The following is a 23,364-nucleotide window of genomic DNA, read 5'->3' as shown; positions in this document are numbered from 1 at the left end:
CCAACAACAGCCTCCGACAGATAGCAGAAATTGAAGTGGGCTGTTCTGTGACTTTGCTTGCTGTAAACAGCTATTTGCAATTCCTTTTCATACATCACCCACCCGTGACAAAGAGATCACAGCAGCAGAAAATGAGTCTCCCTCATAAGGACTTCAGAGCTCCGAGAGAACATTTGCTTATTCAATAAAAATAATCGAATAGACAATGCAGTAAGCACAGCTTAGCAGAAGATTGGTGTCTCACCTAATAATCAGCTGGCTGTTATGCTATTAAATAAAAAGAAAGGGAGAGAATTGTGAATTTATCTTTAAAAAGAAAGGGCCTTTGATGCAGGGTAGCTCATAAAAGCTGTGGTGTGGCCCAGCTGTGAGGAGTTGTGATAATTACTGCAGCCCCAGCAGTGTAGGAGCAGCACTTCATAAAATGCAGGTTGCATGGCTGCCTGATGCCCATCCATGGCTGATAACAGGACGTGCTGCTAATAGTCTGTTTGATTTTATTGATGTGCTCAAGATACATGGGGGCAGGAGGAGCAGTGAGGCAGAAATTATACAGCTGTGTTTGTTCCTCCCCAGCCCAGGGGACTGACTGCCTTCATCCATCCCTCCTCCTCCTGGGCCTGCAAGGATGGGGAGCTTTTCTGTGTGACACAAGGGCAGTTGTCACTTCTCAGATCCACAGGCTCCTGACACAGTGCACTGGGATTGCTGTCAGGATGTGCCTACCTGGGCCAAAGCAGCACTGGATTTACAGAAACACCATTTTTGCATTTCTGTGCTGCCACCTGAGCTGCAAAACAATCCCTCTGCTGCTGGACATCCTCCACATCTCCAGCCATTGCTGCAAACAATCTTGTCCCAGCCTCCAGCCTCTCCTTTCCTGGGAATACCCCAGGATGGGACCCAAGGCAAGCAGGAAGGCAGGAGCAGCAGGTTGGAGCTCAGCTCCATCCCCTCCATGCCATAACTCAGGCTGTTAAACGCCTGGCCAGAGCTTGCCATCTGCTTCCAGTCTTCTAGGAATAACCACTGAGTAATTCAATCAAAAAGGAGAAGATCCTTGTTTCACTGAATCATAAGTCACTCCTCAAGTAATTATAATTTTATACCCCTATCAGGAGCAACAGGGGCTGTTCATTTTATGGGCTTTAGCAGCCAGAGCTCTGCTTCTGCCAAGGTTATGGCTGGGAGGAGAACCCAATTTCACATTTTCTCAGCCATCCAATGCTTATCCATGTTTTTAGCGTTTTGGTTAGGCAAGTGAATAAAGCCCTGCAGGACCAAGGCTTTGTTCAGGTGTGCTGTTACTGTAGAACGTAGAAAATGTACTGGTTTGGGGCAGCAGAGCTGACCAAACCATCGTGAAGCTGATTCCCACTGGTGTGAACATGCCCTGTCCTTCCAGGGTTCCTGCAGCACAGAAATAGCTGCCTAACCAGGGAGGAAAATCCTGCTTATCCCTCCCAGCAGCTGGAGGACACGTGTGGCTGCATCCCTCACATGCTGCCCTAGAGAAGGCAGATGAGCTTAGTCCAGGGGAAAAGCCTACCTGCTTTCTCCGTCCAAAATGCCTGGGATGCAACTCACAGGCCTCAAAAAACTCAGGAGTCTTAAAAAAGATCCATAAAAGAGTCTCCTCTCCTTTCTGTTATGCTCTCTGGGGTGATTTCTCCACTTAATTGTACAGTTTGTTGCCTCTGCCTTAGCTCCACTGTCCTTTCTGGGGTTCTTGCTCCACCTGCTCTTTCACTGCCCCAGGTGTTCAGCCTTTTATAAACAGATTTATTCCCTTGACTTTGGAAAGGGCTCCACCACGTTTCCATCTGTGTTTACACTCGGTGCAGGGTAAATTTCTCCTCTGAGCAGATCTGTTCCTTACCAGCAAAGGAATCCAGCTCAGCACAGGCTCAGACAGGAAGGCAGAGCAAAACATTTCCGAAGCAGAGCTCGCCTGGGAGCTGTGCTACGTGCCCACAGGAGGACAGAGACCTCTGCCAGACTCCCTGCATTGTCTGTGCAAAAAGGAAGTGGATCTGGCCCAGAGCCACTGCTCCTGTGGCTGTTCCCAGGGCTGGCTCCCCAGCTCAGCCAGCAGCACCTCCCAGTTATCCAGGACACTGGAGCCAAGTCACAGCAAGCAAAGTGGGACTGAAAGTCCCACCAAAGGGTCTGTGCCACAGTCAGCAGGACTGCAGGAGGTGGAAATATCCAATTGTCAGCTCTTCATTGCTCCTTTCTCAGGGAAATCCTCTCTCTTTGCACCCCTGCTCCTGAAGCCAGACTGTGGTGCACAGATGCAGGGTTTTGAACTGCCTGGGCAATCTGTGACACAAAAGACAGCCAGCAGCTGCCACCCAGATCTATCACTGTGTTCACCAAGGCTGGGCCAGCCAGGGCCTGTAGTGACCTCCAAGGTGGAGCTACAAACAGCATGAGCTTCATCCAATCCCAGCAAAACAGGGTTTTTTGAGGCACTGGGGGGCTCACTGCTTCACCCTAAATTTGATGTCAGCCTTTGGGTTTTGGGGCAGCATGTTGGTGTTGGCAGACAGGTGAAGGCTTCTCTGTACTCTGCCCTGCTCTGTGTCCTGACAGGTCCTTGTCCCCACTTTCAGATGCCTTTTAAATTACAGCCAGCATCCAACCAGCCCATCAAACACTTACCTCTCCCCCCAAGGCCAGAGACTGTCTCCATGCTGCTAATACTGGTTTTAGCAAAAACTTCAGCATTGCCAGAGCCAGGGCTGGGCACTGGGGCTGACCAAAACTCCCTGAAATGCATCCCTGAGCAGACTGAACTGCAAACTGCTCCTGACAGACTGAGCTCCCTGCCAGCATCAGAGGGGACAGGGAGGGTTTTTTTCTCAGCATTACACCCTGCACTCAGTGCAGATGGATGAGTCAATAAAGATGATGTGATGCCTACACAATTGCTTCAGGATGCATGAAATTCAGCTATGAGCTCCTTCTCCACAGCAAGGGAGAACATTCAGGTGGACCAGGAGAGGATTGCAGGGTTGTCTCCAACAAACATGAGCTAAGCAAGGAGGGAGAATGGAAGAAGTCAAATTGTTTGTGAAAAGAAACCTCAACTGAGCACAAAATTACACAGCAAGGAAGTAAGAGGACATGATCCTGCTCAGCACTGTGGGCATGCAACAAGCAGGCTGGGCAGCCACTACTGACAGCTGTTAAATGATAAATGCTCTCAGGCTTTGCAGGGTCTGGTTTGTTACACAACCTGAACTTGCATGGGAAGGGGGACCCTCTGCTGCAGTTGTTCTCTGCAGCAACAACCAACAACATCAATTAAACTTCATGAAAAACAAGCCATTGTCAAAGCCATCTCTCACCAACAATTCAAAGAGGAGCCTGCTTGGAGAGATGAGGCTTGAGGAGCCTTTGGTAACACCCATGAATCCCACCCTGGTGCCTTGAAATTGTTAGAATCCAGGTAAATGTCCTGCCTTGTAGAAGGAACAGCTGCCTGGGAACTGAAGGGAGAGTCACAGGCAGAGGGAATCAAATGAAATATGGATTTTCCCATCTGAAACACATGACTGGCACAGTGCTGGGCTCCTTGGGCCTTGTATTTCCTCAGGGGCAGCAGTGTTGGAGTCCCAGTGGCACTTGTTATTTGTAGTTTCCATTTATTACAAAGCACTGTTATTATTTACAGAATATACTTTTTTTATGGACTGTTACTGCATCCAAGTGCAATAACTGGTCTAAGCTCAAATCCCTGGGAGAACTGTTGAAAGAGAAGCAATTCAGACACATATTAATATGACAAGGATTTCCCCAGGTTTAAGGAAATAAAAAATATGTTTTGTACAAGTGAAATAGTTCTTTCTTGCAGTATAAAGCTGCTCTTTTCTGATGATAGCAATGAAAGAATATTGCTTCTGTCACTGATGCCACTGGAAATGTATTGCCCCTCTCCAAGAAGCCAGTGAAAGGACATGGCTGGTTTATTCTCTAAATGAGGCTGCTGAGAAATGCTCTGCTCCTGGCATTAGCCCAGGCACGCTGCTGCTGCTGCTGCTGGGACCTGGCCTGAAGGGAGGCCAAAGGCACCAAGGCAGCAGCCCTGTGCCAAACAGCACAACCCACCTGCAGGGAATCACAGCACGCTTGGAGAAGTGAGCAGAGGAAAGAAATGTGTCCAAATGTCAGATGGAAATGAATCCCTGTCATCTGTCACTGGGGTGGAGCAGGGCTCAGCTGCTCCACGGCACAGCCAGGGTCTGGCCCCTTCTCCTTCAGCAGCTCTGCACCTTGTGTGAGACAAGCTGGAGCCCTGGGAAGGCTGATCTGCACTTAACCTGTGGCAGGGAGCCTGGCTGTGAGCAGAGCTGCCAGCCCCTCTCCTGTCACTGCTGTGTTTAATGGCCTGGCTCTCCAATGAAGATTTTGGGTTTTGGAAGTAAAATCATGAAATTGTTCTCAAACCAAGATGATCTGTCACTCGAATGTATGCACTGGAGTGAGCACAGAGAAATTACTGTTTCAGCAGAAGTAAAAATTTCCTGAAAGGCTGAAGTTGATGTTTGTGGTTCCACTTTCATGCCTGTCAATCTGCACATCTGACAAGTTCATTTTCCCCCTGCAACATCCTCCCAGAAAACACCTCCCAGCTGGGAGGGAAATGGGAAAAAAGTCAATTGTTTCTTCTAACATAGGAGTTCATCAAATTCTTAAGCACACAGAGACTGATGGAATAACAACACCTGGGCTTGATGCTGGTGCCCAGCATCTCCACATGGTTCAGAGCAGTCCTTGCTCCAGGACAAACCAGCACAAGGCTCAGGATGGTTGTGCCTTTTACTGAGCTGAATTCTGGAGGAAATTAGCAAAAAATGTAACAGAAGAGGAGTTGCATCAGTGCAAATGAACAAAATGAGAGCACAGGAAAGTCAGGCACGAGCAACAGTGGCTGTGGAGTGAGCAGTGGGGCTGGGCTGTGACCGAGCCCCTCTCCAGCTCCCTGGCAGTGAGCTCCTACCTCAGATATTTATTGGTTGTGTCAGGAATTAGTGAGAGTTCACTGACTGAATAATAACATGCCAAAGGCAGTTTTTTGACTTTGCTAATGTAATTAAAGAAAGCAGGGGGAAAAAAGCCTTGCACCAGGGGTGGAATCAGGGCTCCCAACAGTGTGAGTGCTGTCTCTGTGGCAGGGACAGGATGTGAAATGTGGAGGGAGAGGGTGAGGATGGCAGTGAGGAGGATCATGCAGCTGATCCTGGCTTTGCTCTTTCCAGAAAAAGACAAACAAGCTGCCCTTGCGGTTCAGGAGCTGGACACATCTCCAGGCTCAGGTTTTATTTGGCTGTTTTTTGCTTTTGTGCCCAAGCACCTTGCAGGAAGACTGGACTTTACTTATTTTGAGAGCTTCTCTTGCAGTTCTGAGGAACCTTTCCTAAGTGGGGAAACAGCTTTATGGCAACATTTCCTTAATGCTGCCCTGGTGATTGAACACATCCAGCAATGTCACTGCATCAGGACTGAGCATGTTTTTCTGCCACGAGAAGAGGGACAGCGTGGGCTCCGTGATAAAAGCCAAGCTGCTATTTTTAAACAGGGATGGGGGAAGCTTTGGGTGATTCTAAATCAAATCAATGCCTGGACAACAGGGTGCTGCTTCCCCCCTGCCTCCACTGCCAAGTTCCTCTTCCGAATCCCAAGGATGTTTGTGACAAACAACAGGATGGGGCTCCGGGGCTGCCGCAGCCGCCAGCGCCCGGCAGGAGCGCCTGGCTCTGCCCCGCCGGCTGCGGGGCTGGCAGCGCTCCGAGCCTCCTCTCCCGGCCCTTCCCGAACGTTTTCAGTGTCCGCTGCCAGCCCCAAATTCCCCCTGCCTTGGGGAGGTGCCTGCTCCAGTTGTGTCCCCCCAGAGCGGTGCTGGGACACTGAACCAGGAGCAGAGCGTGTCCCCGCTGCCCGGTGGCCTCTGCACCGTCCTTGGATGCTGCTCTCCAGCATCCCCACAAGTGCGTTGGGAAGGGAGAGTGCCTTCCTCGTGCCTTTATTCCAGTCGGGATTCTGGGAGACAGGCAGGATGGGAGGAACCCAAAACCTCAGGGAAGAGTTTCAGTGACTCAAAGGCAGGTGAGCAATGAGCAGGCAGCCACGACCCCTCTGTTCGCTGCTCCCCGGGCACACCAGCCTGGCAGCTCCCTCCTGGTGCTGCTTTTATCTAAGTTACTAATTACACATTACCTGTATGTCACCAGGCTGATCGATGGGAGCCTGAGGGATCAATACTGATGCAGATGATGGTGCTGTTTGCCATGCAGAGCCTGCACAGGCTGGGACAAACAGGGCACCATTGATCCCAGAGGTGGGCTGGGATGCAGGGAGGGATGGGAGGTGCAGTGAGGGGGAAGGATGATGAGCTGCCTTCCTAAATAATATTTGTGACACTGGGACAGTGTCCTGGCCAGGGGCTGCTGTGGCCCTGCTGCCCCCAGGCTGCCCCAAACCTCCCACCCATCCTGCTGCTCTCCCTTGGGAATGGCGCAAGACATTTTAATCTAGGTTGGTTTTTAGTCCTTGGGAATTGATACATTTAGAAGGTTCACACTGATCTGAAAGTGAACAATTCTCCCTGTTTCTGTGTTCTTACTGGATGATCAGTGTCTAAAGAACAGACAAAAATCACAAGGTCTCCTGTATTTTGCTCTGCTGCTTAACTGACCAAAAGCTGAGGCCACGTCTGTAATGCCACCATGCTGCTGCCAGTAAGAGGGATCTTGGCTGCAGAATGCAATCAGATTTTCCAGGAAGAAGCTCTTGGGACTACCATGAAACCTGGGATTACAGTGTGGCTAAATTGCATAACTGAGGGTTTCTGCCTGTCTTGCTGGAGCCTTGTGACTGTTCTGATTCTGTCGTGGCGATGCTGGGAAATTGCTCTTTAAAACCAGAGGAACCTTAGAAAGGCACAGGCAGGTCAGGATCATTTCCCTCAGCACTGGGTTTGTCTTGAGCAGGGAGTTGATGGTGGTAGGATTGGACAGAGAGCAGTGTGGGGTGAAAGTAAAACTTTCCCTGGAGGCTTTTTGTGCTCTGTGCCCTGAGTGAAGTTCCAAGCTCTCCAGCCTCCTCCTGCCAGGCCCCAGAGACCAGAAAGGATCAGCAGCCATGGGCCACAGGCAGGTTGGATCAGCCACCCCTTGCCAGCAAAGCAAGAACCATTTGCCTGAACAGCACACAGGGAAAAGCTTCCCAAAACCAACACAATCCTGACTTTATTGAGACTTTTAGGGATTAGGGAGGCTGCTCACCCTGCCTCTGAGGACTCATTCCTAAGCAGCAGATGGAACCAGCTCAGTGCTGGAGCATGGTCACCCATAGTCCTTCCTTAGTACCACGAGCCCCCAGATCAGAAATGTGCCCAGATTTTCTGTTTGATGGGGTTTACTGAGTGGCAATCTCAGTTTTCATCAGCCTCACTGCCCTGGGAAGGCCATTCCCACGGGGGTGGGGATGCTCTGGGCTGTGGAGCACAGTCCCTGCTGGAATCCTGCCAGAGGCTGCTCTGGCTCTCAGCTGCCCCAGGCTCAGGCTCTCCTGTGGGGCAGTGCCACTGCTGGGGGCTGTGTGGGCTGGGACAGCTCAGAGCAGAGCCTGGGGCTCCCCAGGGCATCACCCACAGGTCCCGTGGGTGAAGGCACTGCCTGACACACTGTGATGGCCCCGTGCTCCTTCCAGCAGCTCCCCCACTGCCTGACACTGAAGAACTGCTCTGACACCTTGCAGGGATGAATGCAATGAACCAGAGCCCCTGAGCAGCACCTGGCAGCCCCCAGAGAGGTTGTACAGCCACAATCAGCCCTGGAGAGCATTCCCTGTGCTTCCCTTTCAGCCCCATGCAGCAGGAGACATTTCTTCCTGGAATTAACTCCTGTTTTTAAAACCCCAGCAAAGAGGCTTTTGCTGAAGGACAACTGGCAGGGTTTCAGCTGTGCCCCCATTTGCCCTCCCTGTCCCTGGGGTCAGAGTCTTCTCCAGCAACAGCAGTGGGTTGCAGCTGAGGATTGGGGCACCCCACACATAAATGGGCCAGCTTGGCTACCTCAGCCTCTTTGAAGGTGCTGCCATGCAGGTTTGGGAGGAAGGATCCCCCAGAAATTTCATTTTAGTGAGCTGACACCGTGAACAGGGAGTGAGCCTCATCTCTAATCTCAGAGGCAGCTTTGACTTTATCGGGTGTGAGAGCTGAGCAAATGTTCCTTTATCCTTCCTCCTCTCCCTGTTGCTCATTAACTCTTTCATTAGGGATCATCCTCTTGTCTTTTGTGTGGATATGTTGGTTTTTTTCCTGAGGAGTGCATGCCAGGCATAAGGATTCCTGTTTTCAAAGTATGGTGGCAATTAGCCCAGCTCTGAACCCTGGTGGCCTGTCTGCATCTGCAATTAGAGCTCTGCTCTGTCTGCCTGAGGTTTTTATCTTCCTCCCTTCTGGGCTGCAAAAGGCACAACTTGGCTCTCCAAATGTACAGCAGGAAAGTGTTAAAGCTGCAGCTTGAGCCTGGCTGCCCTTGCTGTGGGGCTGCTCTCAGGATTGGTTCCTGTTTGGTTCAGGGATCAATCCTTGGCCTCTGCACCTGGATTTATGTGAGTGCAGCTCAGGGCATCCTTCTGAGACAGTGCAGAGCCTGTGGGGGCTGATTCTGGCTCTGCTGGTACCTCTGCTCCTGCATTTCTGGCATGTTCCATGCTCCTGGCTGAATGCACCTGGCTCTTTATCAGGATGTTGGATTCCTGATTCAGTGTTTTATAGAACTGAACTGATTTACTCATACCTTTGGTGCTCTAAAAGAATACCTCAAGTTAGCTTTGTGAAATGGGAAAAGGAGAGCAAAATTTGGATTTCAGTGGGAAAATGTCTGGTCAGACAGAGGAAAGGTGACTTTGGGACCTGGAAACCTGGGATTTGGGAGAAACAAACCCCCACTGCTCTGCCAGCATCTCAAGGGGATCCCCTGGCAGAGCTGCCCCCCATCCCCATCAGAAAGCTTCTCTTTCCTTCCCTCCCCTACAATTTCATCTCTCCTAAAATCCCTGTTTTTCTCTGAGATAATGTGATTTTTGGGGAGGAGTTTCTCTCCCTGTCACCTCACTGCAGCTGATTTCTATTGAAAAGCTTCCTCCTAGCAAGGGAGGGGGGAACAAGGAGAGAAATTATGGAGGGGCAGCATTTCTGAATCCAAATACATTAAACCATTTAATTCTGTTGACTCAGGGCTGCCTGGCTCTGAATGGGAATTAATCCACAGTGCACAAAATTAAAAAGCACAAGACAAAATGCTTAGCAGGCAATGCCAGGGTTTAAAGCAACCCATTAGCTTGCTCAAACGTCCCCAGTAAATTTTCATTTGTCAATAACGCTTAGAGCCTACAGTTTATTTACAGCCTGTTCAATATTACCAGAACCCCTGGCAGCTCCTCATTTGTATTTATCTGCCACAGTCAGTTTCCTTTCCAGGGACTCTTCCTAATCCCTTGCTTTGTATCTGCTCCAGATGCAGCAAGGATGTGCCACCCCCCAGGCAGAGGTAATGTGGGGTTACCCTTTTCCACCCCAATTATCCCCTGCAGGGGAGACCACCTGCAAGGCACCCATCCCTGAGCTGAGATCTGCCATGGGATCCTCCAGCCTCTGTCCCACACCCAGGGGACCCTCTGGCCACCAGCCAGCAGAGATGGGAATCTCCAGCTGGGAGAAGGGGACAGCACAAGGAGCTGTGTGTGGCCCCACAGCCTGGCTGAGCTGGAGCAGCCACGGCTGAAATCTGTCCTGCTCCATCTGTCCCAGATCAGATCCCACGGGATGAGCCCTGCAGAGGAGAGCGTGTAACAGGATTTCCCCTCAAAGCAGCTTGAATGCTTCCAGGCAGAGAACAAAGCCTGGCTGGCCCTGAGAATTTCTCCAAGCAAAGGAGTTTATTCTCGGGCACAGACACGAAGGGGCATTAATCTCCTGTCGTGGCTCGTGGCCAGCTGGAGAGGTTTGGTCCAACACTCAGGGACGTGGCTCCCTGCAGGGGTGACAAGTCTCCAGTGGGGTTTGTCCCTCCCCAGCTTCCTGCCCTCTCCCTCTGCACTCCCCCGAGGCAGAAGCACAGGCAATTGCAAAGGAATTTTAAGTGGATGCAGCATCACCAGGGCTGCCTGAGGAGATACAGGGCAGGCTGGGCAACCTCTGTGTCAGGTGTAAAGCTCAGAGAGGGAAATCATTCCAGAGGCTTAACCACAAAGATGGAACTGGACACTTCACAGGGAGCATCTGCTGCACCCCAGGAGGTGCAGCAGCACCCTGCCAGCAGAAAGCCTCATCTCCACAACTACCACAGCCCTCTGTCCTGCACAACATCCTGAGCTGGGGGCAGTGAGTGGGATTTGCAGGGGACAGTGAGTGGGATCTGCAGGGGACAGTGAGTGGGATCTGCTGGGGACAATGAGTGGGATCTGCAGGGGACAGTGAGTGGGATCTGCTGGGGACAGTGAGTGGGATTTGCAGGGGACAGTGAGTGGGATCTGCAGGGGACAGTGAGTGGGATCTGCAGGGGACAGTGAGTGGGATCTGCTGGGGACAGTGAGTGGGATCTGCTGGGGACAATGAGTGGGATCTGCAGGGGACAGTGAGTGGGATCTGCTGGGGACAGTGAGTGGGATCTGCTGGGGACAGTGAGTGGGATCTGCTGGGGACAGTGAGTGGGATCTGCTGGGGACAGTGAGTGGGATCTGCTGGGGACAGTGAGTGGGATCTGCAGGGGACAGTGAGTGGGATCTGCAGCCCCAGACCCGTGTGTGGCTGGAGGGGATGCTCAATAGCTTTTGTGCTGAATGCAGGACGCAATCACTGAACTGAAGGGCCACTTGCTTTTCTCCCACCCTTGGTTAGGGTTTGCAAGCTCCTCATGCTGCTGAGCTCCAAGATGGCACGACAGGACACCCCACCTTTCCACCCCAAAGAGCAAAGCCCCATCACTTGCCTGCTGCTGTCTGCATGTAGCCAGCCAGGGTGCAGACTCGGCGCTCGCAGGCTCCGCCGGGCAGCACGACAGCGACGATGGCCAGCAGGGAGCTGAGGGCCAGCAGGGCACAGCCGCCCGCACACAGCACAGCGCTCGTCTGCAAGGACACAGGGGGCTGTCAGAGAGGTCACCCCAGCGCCACACCCCCCAGAAATCCCCCTCTGGAGGTGGGGAGTGGACCCTCTCATGGGTGGTTCTCCCACCTTTTCCCTTCTGCCTTTTGTCGCTTCAATTCACCGCTCGGTCCTGAGCCCGAGGTGCAGCCGTGCCCTGCTCCCAGGGCTGCAGTGACAATTGTCCCACACCGGTGCCATTAGATGTGTGTGATGTGTCAGTGCCTCTGCTGAGCGCTGAGATGGATCCATGGCAGCCCTGCCCCAGCAGCCTGGCAATGAGCAGGCGTTTTGGGGATCCCACTGCTGCTGTCACTGACATGGCAGGCTGCTCCCACCCCCAGCAGCCTAAAAACAGGGAAGAGCATTAATTCATGGCAAATCATCTCAGCCTTGGGTACAGGTGTTCAATCACTGCACTGCTGCTCTTTCTGTCCCCATTGCAGGTGACAGCGGGTGGCACTGGCAGCAGGGTGGCCTGTTCCAGCAGGGACACGTGCCAGCCCAGCCAGGGGCACAGCCAGGGCAGAGAGGGGACCTTCCTCCTGCAGCACCCAGCTGGTGACAGCGCTCAAACAGCGTGAGGACACCTCAGGCCCGCCACATCAGCTCCTGTCCCTTCCCAGCAGGTTCCAGGGACTGCTGCTGGCTCTGGTGAGTCACCCTGCAGTGACACCCCCTCAGCTCCCAGAGCAGCTCTCACTCCCAGCTCCCTGAAAAGCCTGCCTTTTATAACCTTTGTGGGAGCTGCTCTGAGGAGGGCAGGTCCCACTCCCACCTTTGTCCAGCCCTCTTGTCCTGGTGAGACATTCTGGTTAGCAGAGCACAGTTTGCCTTTTTTATCTTCCCCCCTCTACCTGAGCTTTTGGGCAGCCATGGCTGTTACAGAAACAACCCCAGTACAGCTTTCCATTTACCTCCCCTCCCCAAAGAGGTCACAAACAGTCTGCTTCTGTTTGTAATAATATAATTATTATAATAATAATGTAAATTACTCTGCAGGAACCACAGGCAGGCTGAGCAGGGGAAGAGGAATTGGATTTATTCTGTGATGCCAATGGGGGGTCCCAACAGCTAAAAACCCCCTCCCATGAGTGGTGCTGTCCCACTGCCCTACACCTACCCCTGCTACTGACTGCTCAGCTGGACTGGCTGCAGCTGGGTGACACTGCCACTGCCAGCTGTGTCCCAGCAGCTGCCACTGCTCCAAGGAGGGACACACTGGTGTGGAGAGGGACAGGCCAGGCACCCCCTGACACCCTGGTGTGAGTGCTTCTCCTGGGGCTGTGCAGTGATTAGAAATCAGCATCTTATTTATAGCCTATTTATGCACTGAGCAATGCAAATGCTGTCCCAGCAATAAATGAATTCCTGACATGCAATGCAAAAGGAGCAGCAGTGCAAAAGCTGCTGAAATGGAGAGGCTGCTCCAGCAGGGAAATCTGCTCCTCTCCAGAGCCTTCCAAGGCACTGAGACCTGGACAGGCAAGAGCTGCTTCAGAGCTTAAGGTACAAGGTTGGGACACCCCCAGCAGGGCCCCCTGCCCTGTCCCTACACCAGGAGGGACCCATGGGATTTGGGATGGGATGGGATGGGATGGGATGGGATGGGATGGGATGGGATGGGATGGTGGGATGGGGTGGATGACCCAATTGCACAGACACTCCCCCAGCCTGGGGCCCCATGGGGAAAGCAGCCACAGCCCTGCTCCTCCACTGCTCCCAGGGCAGCAGCATGGCCAGGAAATCTGGATTCATAACAAAAAAAAAAAAGGGATTACTCTGCCTGGCGTCTGCATTTCACCTTCCGCCCAGCAAAACCATCCTCCTTTGCAAGGACCATTAATTATTTAGAGCAATGAATTTTTCAGCAGAAAGGGGTCTTGTGAAGCAGGCTGGTTCCTCTCTTGTGTGAAGCATATTATTTTTAATGATCTAGGTTCTCCTTAATTGTGGTGGCTCAAATCCCCTAAAAACTCACAGTTCCTGCTGGAAACAAGTGATGAGCTGCTCCGACTGTTAATCCCTGTGGAGAAGTGTGAAGGTCTTTTTCAGGACAGAGTGACAGGAAGGAGGCACAAACAGGCTGGGTGCAGGTGAGTTAAACTGGCAGAAGAGCTGGTCTGGTTTGGGAGCTGCCAAGACTGAGGGGTCTCAGGGCTGGCAGCATCCTGATGTGCACAGGGGTGGCCAAAACCCCACAAATCCAACAGGCCCTGGCCCTTGGGAATAAATGGGAGAAGATTCGTGGGGCCAATAGGTGAAGGGAAACGGTGAGGTTTGGGTTCTGCCTTGTGGGCCAGGAATGCTGAGCCACTCAACAGCTGCCAGGCAGCTCCTGGGACAAAAGGGGTGACAGCAGAAAAGGGCACACCACTGCTCTTTGCCTGGCTCCCACATTCTGCTGGCTGTGTGCTGACATTACCTGCCAAAACACTGCATATGCTCTTGGAAACCAGAAGTTTTGCTTTTGTCATAACCTTCCCATGGCCTCAGCTGGGAATTTCCCAAGTGCTCCTGCCCTGTACTGGAGTTGCTCCTGCAAAGATCAAAAAGCTGCTTTCAAAGAGAAATAATAAGGCTTAAGTTTGAAGAAGTCCATGGAGCAAAGGTACCAAAGAATAGCAGCTGCAATTCTCTCCTTCCCACTGTGCAGCACCTCCTTCTCTCCTCCCTGTTTGTGCCTGTTGCATCTTGAGCAGAAAGGAGAGGATGCAGGAAACAGATGCAAGGGCTGAAACCCAAAAATAGACAGGGTGGGGAGGAACAGCAGGGATGCAGGAGGCTCAGGCAGGGCAGGAAAAAACCCATTTATCCCAGTAAAGAGCACAGCTCCCAGTGCAAACCCTGTTGGCTGCCCAGCCTTGGGCATTGCTGACCCCTGGCAGTGCCAGGGAGATGCCCCCAGGGAGGCTGTGAGCAATCCTGCCTCTGCCATGCTGGGAAAAGACATAAAACCATGTCAGATTTTCTGCTCCCACTCCCAGGGAGATTAATTGTTTATCCCCAAACAAATTAATCGTCCCCTGGTGGGACTGTAAATATGCCTTTATGTAGCGTAATAAATTCTGATTAACAACAATCCCCTGCCTGTTTTTTAGTATTTTACAGGTCTGACACATTCCATGGCTGGGCCATTCACTTAGCAATAAATCTGCTGAAGATGTTGTTTCATTCACCAGAAAAATCAAAATTAAAATGTCACTTAATGGCCATCCTGAGAAGAATTCCTTAATTTCCCTAATGAAAACTTTGTAAAAGTTAACTCATCTTTGAAAGCCAGCATTAAAGAAGGGAGGGGGAAGGAAAAATAAACTCTCCAGTCCAGTTTTTAGTGCTGAGAAACACTACCTGGTGTTTGGTTCAGCAGAGATAAACCAAGCCAGCAAAGCTCCTGCCATCACTATGAACTGGGTCATGATGCACATCAGTTTATTAATGCAATTTATTAACTGGACCATCCCCCATCAGCTGCCATCCTGGATGGGGTCTGTGGTACCAGAGCAGCAGGCTGAGGGCCAGGTTACAGACTGCTGGGGTGTTCCAGCCCTGCTCAGATGCCTCAGCATCTTTGGAAGTGGAGGCAGAAAATAAATGCCCTAAATAACTGGGAATAAAGCCACAGGCTCAGTGAGGAAAAGGAAGTGAAGGTCACAGTGTGTCTGGCTTTTTGGGGATATCTGTTGAGAGAAAATATCTATGAAACCCCAAATGGAGAAAGTAGAGATGTAAAGTCAACTGTAAGAGAAGTGATGACAAAAAGAATCCAACCATTTTCATTTTTAAATGCAACCCTTTCCTGTCAGAGCTCTGTGTGATCAGACATTCCTTATGGGAATCTTTTGGGGTTAAACCTCTGCTGCACCCGCAGAGGTAAAAACCAAACGGACACCGAGATTTTAACCTTGTTAAAAACCAAATCAGGACGGAGGTGCCGAGTGGGGAGCTGAGCTTGGGGAACGCTGGCAGCAGCCGGAGGATGCCGGTGCCTCCCGTGCCTTGTCCCGGGCAGGGCTCCGGGAGCTCGGCAGGAGCAGAACCCGCCGGGGTGGGCGGGTGGAGCCTCGCAGCTCGCTCCTATTTCCCCACTCGAGGCACAGAAACAAACATTCGCCATCTGGGCGGCATTCGAGCGACCGCCAGGAGAGGATCCCACACATCCCCGGCTTCTCCTCCGCGGCAGTTCCCTTCCTTTGGGCGCCATCTGAGCGCTTTCTCCCGCCTGTTTGATCTTCCCTCTCCACGCTGCTCGCAGAAAATGCCACCCGTGCCCAGGGGCGCTGGGAAGTGCCCGCTGTGCCCGGCCCCGGAGCGGGCAGCAGCGCAGAGCCCCAGGGGCGATGTCCCAACAACAGCTTGGGATGTTTTGGGCTGAGCCACAGGGTGCACAGGAGGCTCCAGCCCTCGTTTCTTCCCCTTCAGCTGCAGGATTTGGTGGATTTTGGTGCCCACAGCACAGCATGCACAGGGGGTATCTCTCCCCAGCCCAGATTTAGCTGCACCACCTCCACTACAACAAAGCTCAGCCAGTCCTGGCCTTCCAGGCAACTTTTGTAATTCCCAGCTCACCAGCATATTCAACAGAACACCAGAGGGGTTAATGCCCAAACTGATCCAAGTAGGGGGGAGGAAGGCATTTTTTTAATTAGAGAGAAAATAAGGGACAGATAATATGTCTGATGAATTATGGCTGTCTCTCTTTCACTGCCCTTGCATCTGGGGATGCTGGAAAGCAGTTCCTAATGGCACTGCTTTATCTAAGAGGATGATGGATAGTAGTGAAAGACAGAAAAAAGGGGAAAAGTAAGACATTAGCACATCAATGGTGTGCCTGTGACCTCCATCAAGGGATTCCAACCAACTTAATGAAATTTTAATTAGACAGCAAGCAGTGCACTGTGCCGGGTACCCGACCAGCCCTTCTTCCCCTCCCTGTGTCATTATCCTTCCCTGGGATTAGCCCTTTCCTGGCCGGGCTCACCGTGGCCAGCGAATGCCCCTCGAGTCACCCCCTTGCCCATCTGGCTCCTCACAAAGCCGGAGGAGCCCGGGCAGAGCGGGGTCTGCAGCCTCGGGAGGAGCAGGGAGTGTCCCACTGCCAAAATGTCCCTGCCAGCCTGAGCCAGACTCTGCTCTGGGCCCTGCAAAGGGGGAATGCAGCATCAGAATGGCTCTGCTGTGCCCTTCCCGAGGTGCAGGGCTCGGGATTTGCTCTTTGAGGGGGGATACGTGGGCAGGTGACCCCTGTGACCTGACTGTCCCTGTCAGGAGTGGCCACAGCTCAGCTGAGCCCGCTGGCCCTGCAGCCCCGGGCTGACACCACCTCTTTGTCCGAGCAAAGCAGCTTCCCTCTCCCTCTGAGAGCAGGGACAGAACTAATCCTGAGAGCAGCCTGGCTGCATTTGCAATCAACCTGACCTCCCAGGGCCCATCATTAAGCTGGTCCTGCCTCAGCTCCCCTTTCAGCCCAGCTTAGCTGAGAGCAGGCTGATGAGTCCCAGTGGTGGTTTGTGACTTGGGCACTGAAACGTGGGGCCACAGCCCAGGAATTACAGGTTTCCCCAAAACCAGTGCCATTAATGTAGGTCAGAAAAGTCTGGGTGGCTGATGAAAGCAGATAAATCTGCTCTGGGGTAATGTGCATGAAGGTGGTGATGTCAAGAATTCCTGACACTCAGCGCTCACAACTCTCGCCAAGGTTGTGTAAGTGCAATTAAAAATCAAATGGACTGGCAGACAGAGTCTGGTCTCTTGGGAAGTTCTTAGGATGAGGAGCTAAAAGTTGATTTCCTGATAATCCCAAGTTAATGTGCTGGCCTGATCAGACTCTGCCTGAGAGGCAGCACACACCCGAGGCCCTGCTTGGGTCACACTGCTTCTCTCCCTGATTCCAGAGCCTGTGCTAGAAGAGGAGGGACAGATTTTCCACAGAGTGACACATTTCTTCCCATCTCCATGAGGACCCCCCAGATGAGGACCCCCCCGTGCTTTTTCATGGGATCAGGACTGCTGATCTGCAAACCTGGCCCCAATGGGCAAACCCCAGATGACACCAGGGACCCAGGGCTGAACTGATGCAGTGAGAAACCAGCAGTGAAGATTTAATAAAAGGGTAAGCAGGTTTATTGTACATTTACTAAGCTTTGCTGAATCAAGTCCTGCTTTAAAGCCCAGGAAAGACCCACTCAAGGAACTGCTGGGGTTGGGCAAAGCCTCTCCCCTGTCCTGAGCAGGTTATTCTGGGCTCTGCTCCAGCATGGCATCACTGGCTCCATAGGCAAATGGTCCATGTGGCTTTAACCTGAATATCATGGGCTGATCAGCTTCTTTGTTATTTTAGATTACATGCTTGGCAAAGCCTGAAAATAATTGGAGACTATCTGGAAAAATAAAAATAGAAATCTGAAATGTGGCAGCAGTAGCTTCCCAAGTGCAGCACTGAGACAGGAACCCATGAGCCAAATGCTCCCACTGAAAGAGAAAATAAATTAGCTGAGGATGAAGCACTATTTTGCACGTACACAGTGATCTGGCACCAGGAAAAAGAAAAGTCATGAGAGGCAATGAAACCACTCAAAGCTCAAAAGTTCACCTGTTCTTGTGATTTGTCCTCCCAAGAGCAATCCCCTCTCCCCAGGGTACCTGCACACCTTGGGATGTCCCTCTGCAGCCCTCACAGCTCCAAGTCATCCCACAACAGATCCTAAGGGCCTCACTCACAAATTGGCTGGGCAATATCACCATCACCATCCTTTCTTCTCTCTGGCTCCAGCCAAATCCTCTCCAGTTTCCATCAGCTCCTGCAAGGTCTCAGCCTGTCCACACCATCTGCAGCCATCAGGGATATTTTATTATATTCCACCCTATCAAGTAACCATCATGATGCTGAGCTCAGTGCAAAGCCCAGCAGCACTGACAGGGTTAAATTAAAGGTACCCATGATATTAGAGAGCTGCAAAGTAATTATGAAAGGGAGCAGAAAAAAGCCAGCAACTCTAAGCAGACATGAAGGCCCTCTTAAGAGAAGAAAGGCATGTTAATTAACCTCCAGACATGATTCAAAGCATCATTTGTAGCACGATTAACATAATCCCCCAAGTGCACACACAACTGGCATTAACGATCATTTGCGGACTGAACGCTCCCCCACCCTTCCACAAACCGGAGCAGGGAAGCACGGGAACAGCAGCGAGGAGACAGAAAGGGCCACGGTCCCCAGGGATGGGCATCCCCAGGGTGGGCACGCACCCAGGTGAGCTCAGCATCCATAAAGGTGTGCTCAGCACCCCCCCAGATGTGCTCAGCATCCATCCAGGTGTGCTCAGCATCCACCCAGCTGTGCTCAGCATCCCCAGGGTGGGCACGCACCCAGATGTGCTCAGCATCCATCCAGGTGTGCTCAGCATCCCCAGGGTGGGCACACACCCAGGTGAGCTCAGCACCCACCCAGCTGTGCTCAGCATCATCCCCAGGTGAGCTCAGCACCCTCTCCAGATATGCTCAGCATCCCCAGCTGTGCTCAGCACCCTCCCCAGCTGTGCTCAGCACCCTCCCAGATGTGCTCAGCACCCTCCCAGGTGTGCTCAGCACCCTCGCAGGTGTGCCCAGCACCCCCAGATGTGCCACCAGCTCCACTCTAGCAGAGCTCCTGAGCCCCGCACCAGCTTGAGCCGCCTTTGCCCCCGGCAGCCGCAGCTCCCTCCCTCCTGCAGCAAACTCCACTTGAGCAAACGCTGGAGGCTCCTTCAGGAGCTCCCGCATTCCTGTCCACCTTCGGCTTTCATTTAAAGAGAGAGCTGCCCATCAGTTCGTTGGAGAGATTGAAATGAACGTCACGGCTCTGAAAGCAAAGAAAAAAGAGCCGCGATTTCCCCATCTCTCCAAAACAGAGAGAAATCTCCTGCTTGCACTCGGACGGGGTTCTCGGCACTCGGCTCCGCCGTGCTGAGCACCGAGGCGTGCGGGCTCGGAGGCTGCTCAAGCAAGAAAGCCAAAGCTGTCGCCTGCCTCAGCAGAGCTGTCAGGACTATTTTATTACATTCCAGCCCATCAAATAACCATCACAACAGGTATTCTGCCCCTCCTCATGGCAGAAAGCTGGTGAGGGAGCACTCTCCTCTGAAAGAGTCTGCACTGGTTGTTCATTAATTATTCGGGTGGTATTAATAAAGGTGACACGGACATGTCACCAAAATGCCCTGCAAACTCCCCTCAGTGCTGAGATTATTCATCTCTTCCTCAGCCCAAGCTCAGGAACTCAGAGACTTCGTGCGACATTTTATTCTGGATCTCAGTGTTTTCAGAGGCTGAAGCTTGTTCAAATGAGTCACTGCTGAGCTTCCTTCTTATCTTTAAAGTTTGTTATTACTTGGAAGTGTTTATCTGCATCACATTTGCAAAAACATCTGAACAAAGGCCAGCCCATGGAAACAAGAGCATTTTTGCACCTTTTTATATAAATAGTTAGGAGTTTATACAGCTGGTTCTTTTCTTTGCAATTCACAATATTTGTCTCTAATGCCAATTTTAAAGACCGTGATGGGATTTAAGCAATCACACGCAGACCTGGTGTCCTGGGAGAGATAACAGCGCAGCTCCATGGCAGGCTGAGAAATCCAGCTGCTGTCAGACACCCTTTGTGCCCGGCACAGCCCCGAGCTCCGGGATGCAGCCCCGCGTTGGGGATGCTGCCACACCGTGACCTGGAGCGAGTCCAAGCCCGTGTGTTCCGAGCAGAGGCAGGGATTTCACACTCACAGCCTCGGGGTAAGGATGGAGGGAGAGGAGGGAGGAAGGACGGGGCCAAGCGGGCGGTGGGTGCCGGGGCCGGGCTTTGTGCGCTCCCTGCACACACCCAGCGTGACAGGCGGCTCTTTGTCACCTCGGGACACCACAGCAGCCCCGGGCCCCATGGGGCGAGCGGGGGGGCCTGGGCCTCCTTCCTTCCCAAAACCTGGCGCGGGCATCACCCCGGGTGGCCGGGCAGGGGGACAGCCCCGATCCCCCACATCCAGGCTCGATTTCTGCATCCACGTGTCCCAGGAGCAGCAGTTTCAGCCACCTCCCTGCACAGCAAACTCAGCCGGGAGTGATGCTCAGCGCCCCGCTGGGAAGCACAGAAACCTCTCCGGCTTCCCCGAGTCCCTCCCGCACACCAGCAGGAGCGGGGGGATCTGGGGCCCCGGCAGGGCGGGGTGGCCGGGTCAGCCCCGCGGTCGGCCCCCCTGAGCACCACGCTGGGTCCACGCCGCACCCCGAGAACAGCCCAGCATCCCAAAGAGAGATGAGACCCCACAGGGATCTCGGGATACCCGAGGGGTGCTGAGGAGATGCTCAGAGGCAGGACGGGCGGGATGCAGAGGGTGGAAGGGATGCTGGAGAGAGCACGGGGAGATGCAGAGGATGCTCGAGGGCAGCTGCGGGATGCAGGGGATGCCTGGGATGATCCGGGCAGGATAGGGATGCTGGAGCAGCTCTGGAAGACAGGACAAGGGAAGCTGGGGTGATGACAGGAGGATGTTAGGGGCGTGAGGAGGACAGAGAGATACTGGAGAGCCGGAAGCAGGTCTGGGGGGAGGCCAGGAGGTGATGGGGTGACCCCGGGGAGCCCAAAGCAGGCAAGGGGGGCATGCCGGGGAGGTTACGGGAGATGCCGGGGAAGTGATGAGGGATGCCGGAGCGCCAGAAGCAAACACGGGTGATGCCGGGGAGGTGACGGGAGACGCCGGGGAGTCCAGGGAAGGGCAGGCGGGATGTCGGGGAGCTGCCGGGAGATTCCCGGGAGAGGCTGTGGGGGGTGCCGCGGCGGGGAGGCGCTCACCTGCCAGGAACCGGAGGGGATGTCTCCGAAGCCGCCGGGGCCGGCGGAGCCGTGGCAGCCGCGGGGCGGCCCGGCGCAACGCCAGAGCAAGCCGAAACCGGCGGCGGCTCGGCCGGGCGGCAGCAGCCAGGCCGGCGAGAGGAAGGCGGCGGCGCAGGCGGCCAGGAGGCCGGCGGAGAGCAGCGCCCAGAAGCAGCCGACGCCGCTGCACATGGTGCGCCGGCGGGGCAGGGAGCCCGCGCCCCGCGCCGCCCCCGCGCCCGCCACCGGCACCGGCNNNNTGCGCGCTCCCTGCGCGTTCCCTGCGCGCTCCCTGCGCGCTCCCCGCGCCGCCCCCCCCGCGGGGCGCGGCTGAGGACGGGCGCGGTTGCGACACCCGCGGCGGGCGGGGGGAATCCGGGGCGGGGGAGCGGGGTCACCTCCCGCCCGCTGCTCGGGGGGCTCACGGCGATTCTCCGCCCGCTGCAGCGGCCCCGAAAGGGTCGGGTTGTTTGTTGCTGCGGTCAATTAGCGGCGGTATTTTTAACCCTCCCTCCGCGCCCGCAGACGGCGATGCTGCGGCTCCGCTCCGGCAGCTCTCCCGGACGCGCGTGGGGAAGGCGGGTGCGGGAATTCCGCGGGAGCACCGCGCGGGGGATTTGAACCCTCCGTGGCAGGGAGGTCTCGGATTCGGGGTCTGCCGGCTCGGGCTGTGTTATCCTCTAATCCCGCAGGTTTCTCCAAGGTGTTGGAGGCAGAGCGGCTGCCCGGGAGCCTGCGCTTGCTTGAGGTGTAAAAGCTGCGCCTCCCAGTGCAGATGGATTTTTGTAACAGTCATTCTAAAAACTTCACGGATCAGGTTTTATTCCTGCTAAACCTCACGGTGCCTGTGAAGCACGGATTGATGTTTTATGTTCGTGCCTCGCAGATCTTACGGGTTTTTTCGGTCTCCAGCGGTCCCACGTCCATCAGCCGCATAAAGAACCAGATCCTTTTCAAAATGTAGCAAAAAATGCCTTTATCCTGCGCTAATGTCCTCGGGCGTGTTTCGGGCACTTACTGCCGATAGCGCTGAAACAGGTAAAGACATTTGGGCAGCTTTTGGTCCAAAAAAAAGGAGATTTTCCTTTAGCTCCAGGACGCGTTGGTTGGTGTTTTAAGCGCAGCGCTTGGAGAGGGCTCCGCGTCCTGGGAAGCCCGTGCGGATCCCGGCAGCACAAGCCGGGGGCTTGGCACCCTCTCCTGGTGCGCGCCCGGAGTGCTGCGGCGGCGATGGCAGATCCGCTCCTGCCCCGGCAGCGCTGCGGCTCTGTCCGCATGCAGCCGCTGGGCTTCACGGGCCTGTGTCTGTCTCCTGATTTCACAAATGCCGCTGATCCTGCTCCTCCTGTGGCCTCAGGAAAGTTCTGAAGGGACAAAATCACACTCAGCCTTGTTTTTCCCCCCCATATCCCTGGTTTGAAGAAAGACCCGACTGCTGTCATCGCTTGTTGTACTCCCTGAGGCATCTAGAAAAGCAAACGGTGGGATGGGGGGAAAGAACGGAGAAACAAAAGGTGGTGTTAAAATAAATTATTCTTTTCCAAGTATTTATGATGCCACAGAATGGCAAGAACGCGGGGAAAGCACTGTGGATTGGAGAAGGGGCATCCGAGGTGAGTCCCCCGCGGTGCCGCCTGGGCAGGTGGAGGTGCCAGCGAGCCCCTTTGCCTTCCCCAAGTCAGGATCATTCCAGAGTGGCTCCAGCCCTGCAGAAAAGGCTCCGTTCCCGCAGGAGCAGCCGCGGCAGGGCTGGGAAGAGCTCAGGACCTGGAGAAGGGGATTTTGTGCTTTCTGCTTCCCAGAGCTCTGCTGTCCAGCACACCTGCAGCAGCAGGTCACCAACACTGCTCTTCTTGCTGGGAGTGAACCTTTTTTTTTTACCTTTTTACCCCATTTTACACTTCAGACCTCGAGTTTTAACTCACCACTGGGAGTCAGGCAGACTCTTCACCCCGTGCTTGAACAAACCTCCCTCCCTGGGAATGTGCCCCGTGGAAGGAGACAGGGAGGAATTGCAGTTTTAATAAAAGCAGTTAATTTTCACCAGGCTGGGACGTGGGAGAATTCCCTTCTTTGAAATGCTCAGCACAGGTACCAACCCTCCTGTTCCCATGAGGTTCATGGACTGAGGTCAGCCACAGCCAAACCTGCCAGGAATTTTGTGTGTGCATGCAGACACTTGCTTTCCCATTAAAAACAAAGAAAAGAAAAGAAGAAGTAAAATACAAATCTCTAATTGAAGGTGCTGTGAGTTTCTGTGCAAAGGCATTTTGACTCCTGATGTGCCCAGGAATTTTGTGTGTGCATGCAGACACTTGCTTTCCCATTACAAAAGAAAAGAAGAGAATAAGTAAAATACAAATCT

At 53.6% G+C, this 23,364-nt stretch overlaps 1 protein-coding gene across 1 annotated transcript in view; it reads right to left on the bottom strand.

The window, feature by feature from the left end:
• Window positions 1–21,249, bottom strand: part of TMEM211 (transmembrane protein 211) — a 58,758-nt gene extending 37,509 nt beyond the window's left edge. Inside the window, exons 1-2 of the mRNA XM_041423130.1 lie at window positions 20,979–21,249; window positions 11,004–11,142 (exon numbers count right to left, since the gene is read on the bottom strand). Of these exons, the coding sequence (XP_041279064.1) occupies window positions 11,004–11,142; window positions 20,979–21,191 (352 nt within the window). The 5' untranslated portion in view covers window positions 21,192–21,249. The remainder of the gene's footprint in view (window positions 1–11,003; window positions 11,143–20,978) is intronic.
• Between the last annotated feature and the right edge of the window lie 2,115 nt (window positions 21,250–23,364).

This window comes from Onychostruthus taczanowskii, unplaced genomic scaffold (assembly GCF_017590055.1).
Source record: "Onychostruthus taczanowskii isolate IOZ18803 unplaced genomic scaffold, ASM1759005v1 scaffold75, whole genome shotgun sequence".
Lineage (NCBI taxonomy): Eukaryota > Metazoa > Chordata > Aves > Passeriformes > Passeridae > Onychostruthus > Onychostruthus taczanowskii.
The sequence above is the reverse complement of the archived record's forward strand: the minus strand, read 5'-3'. Positions and strand labels throughout refer to the sequence as shown.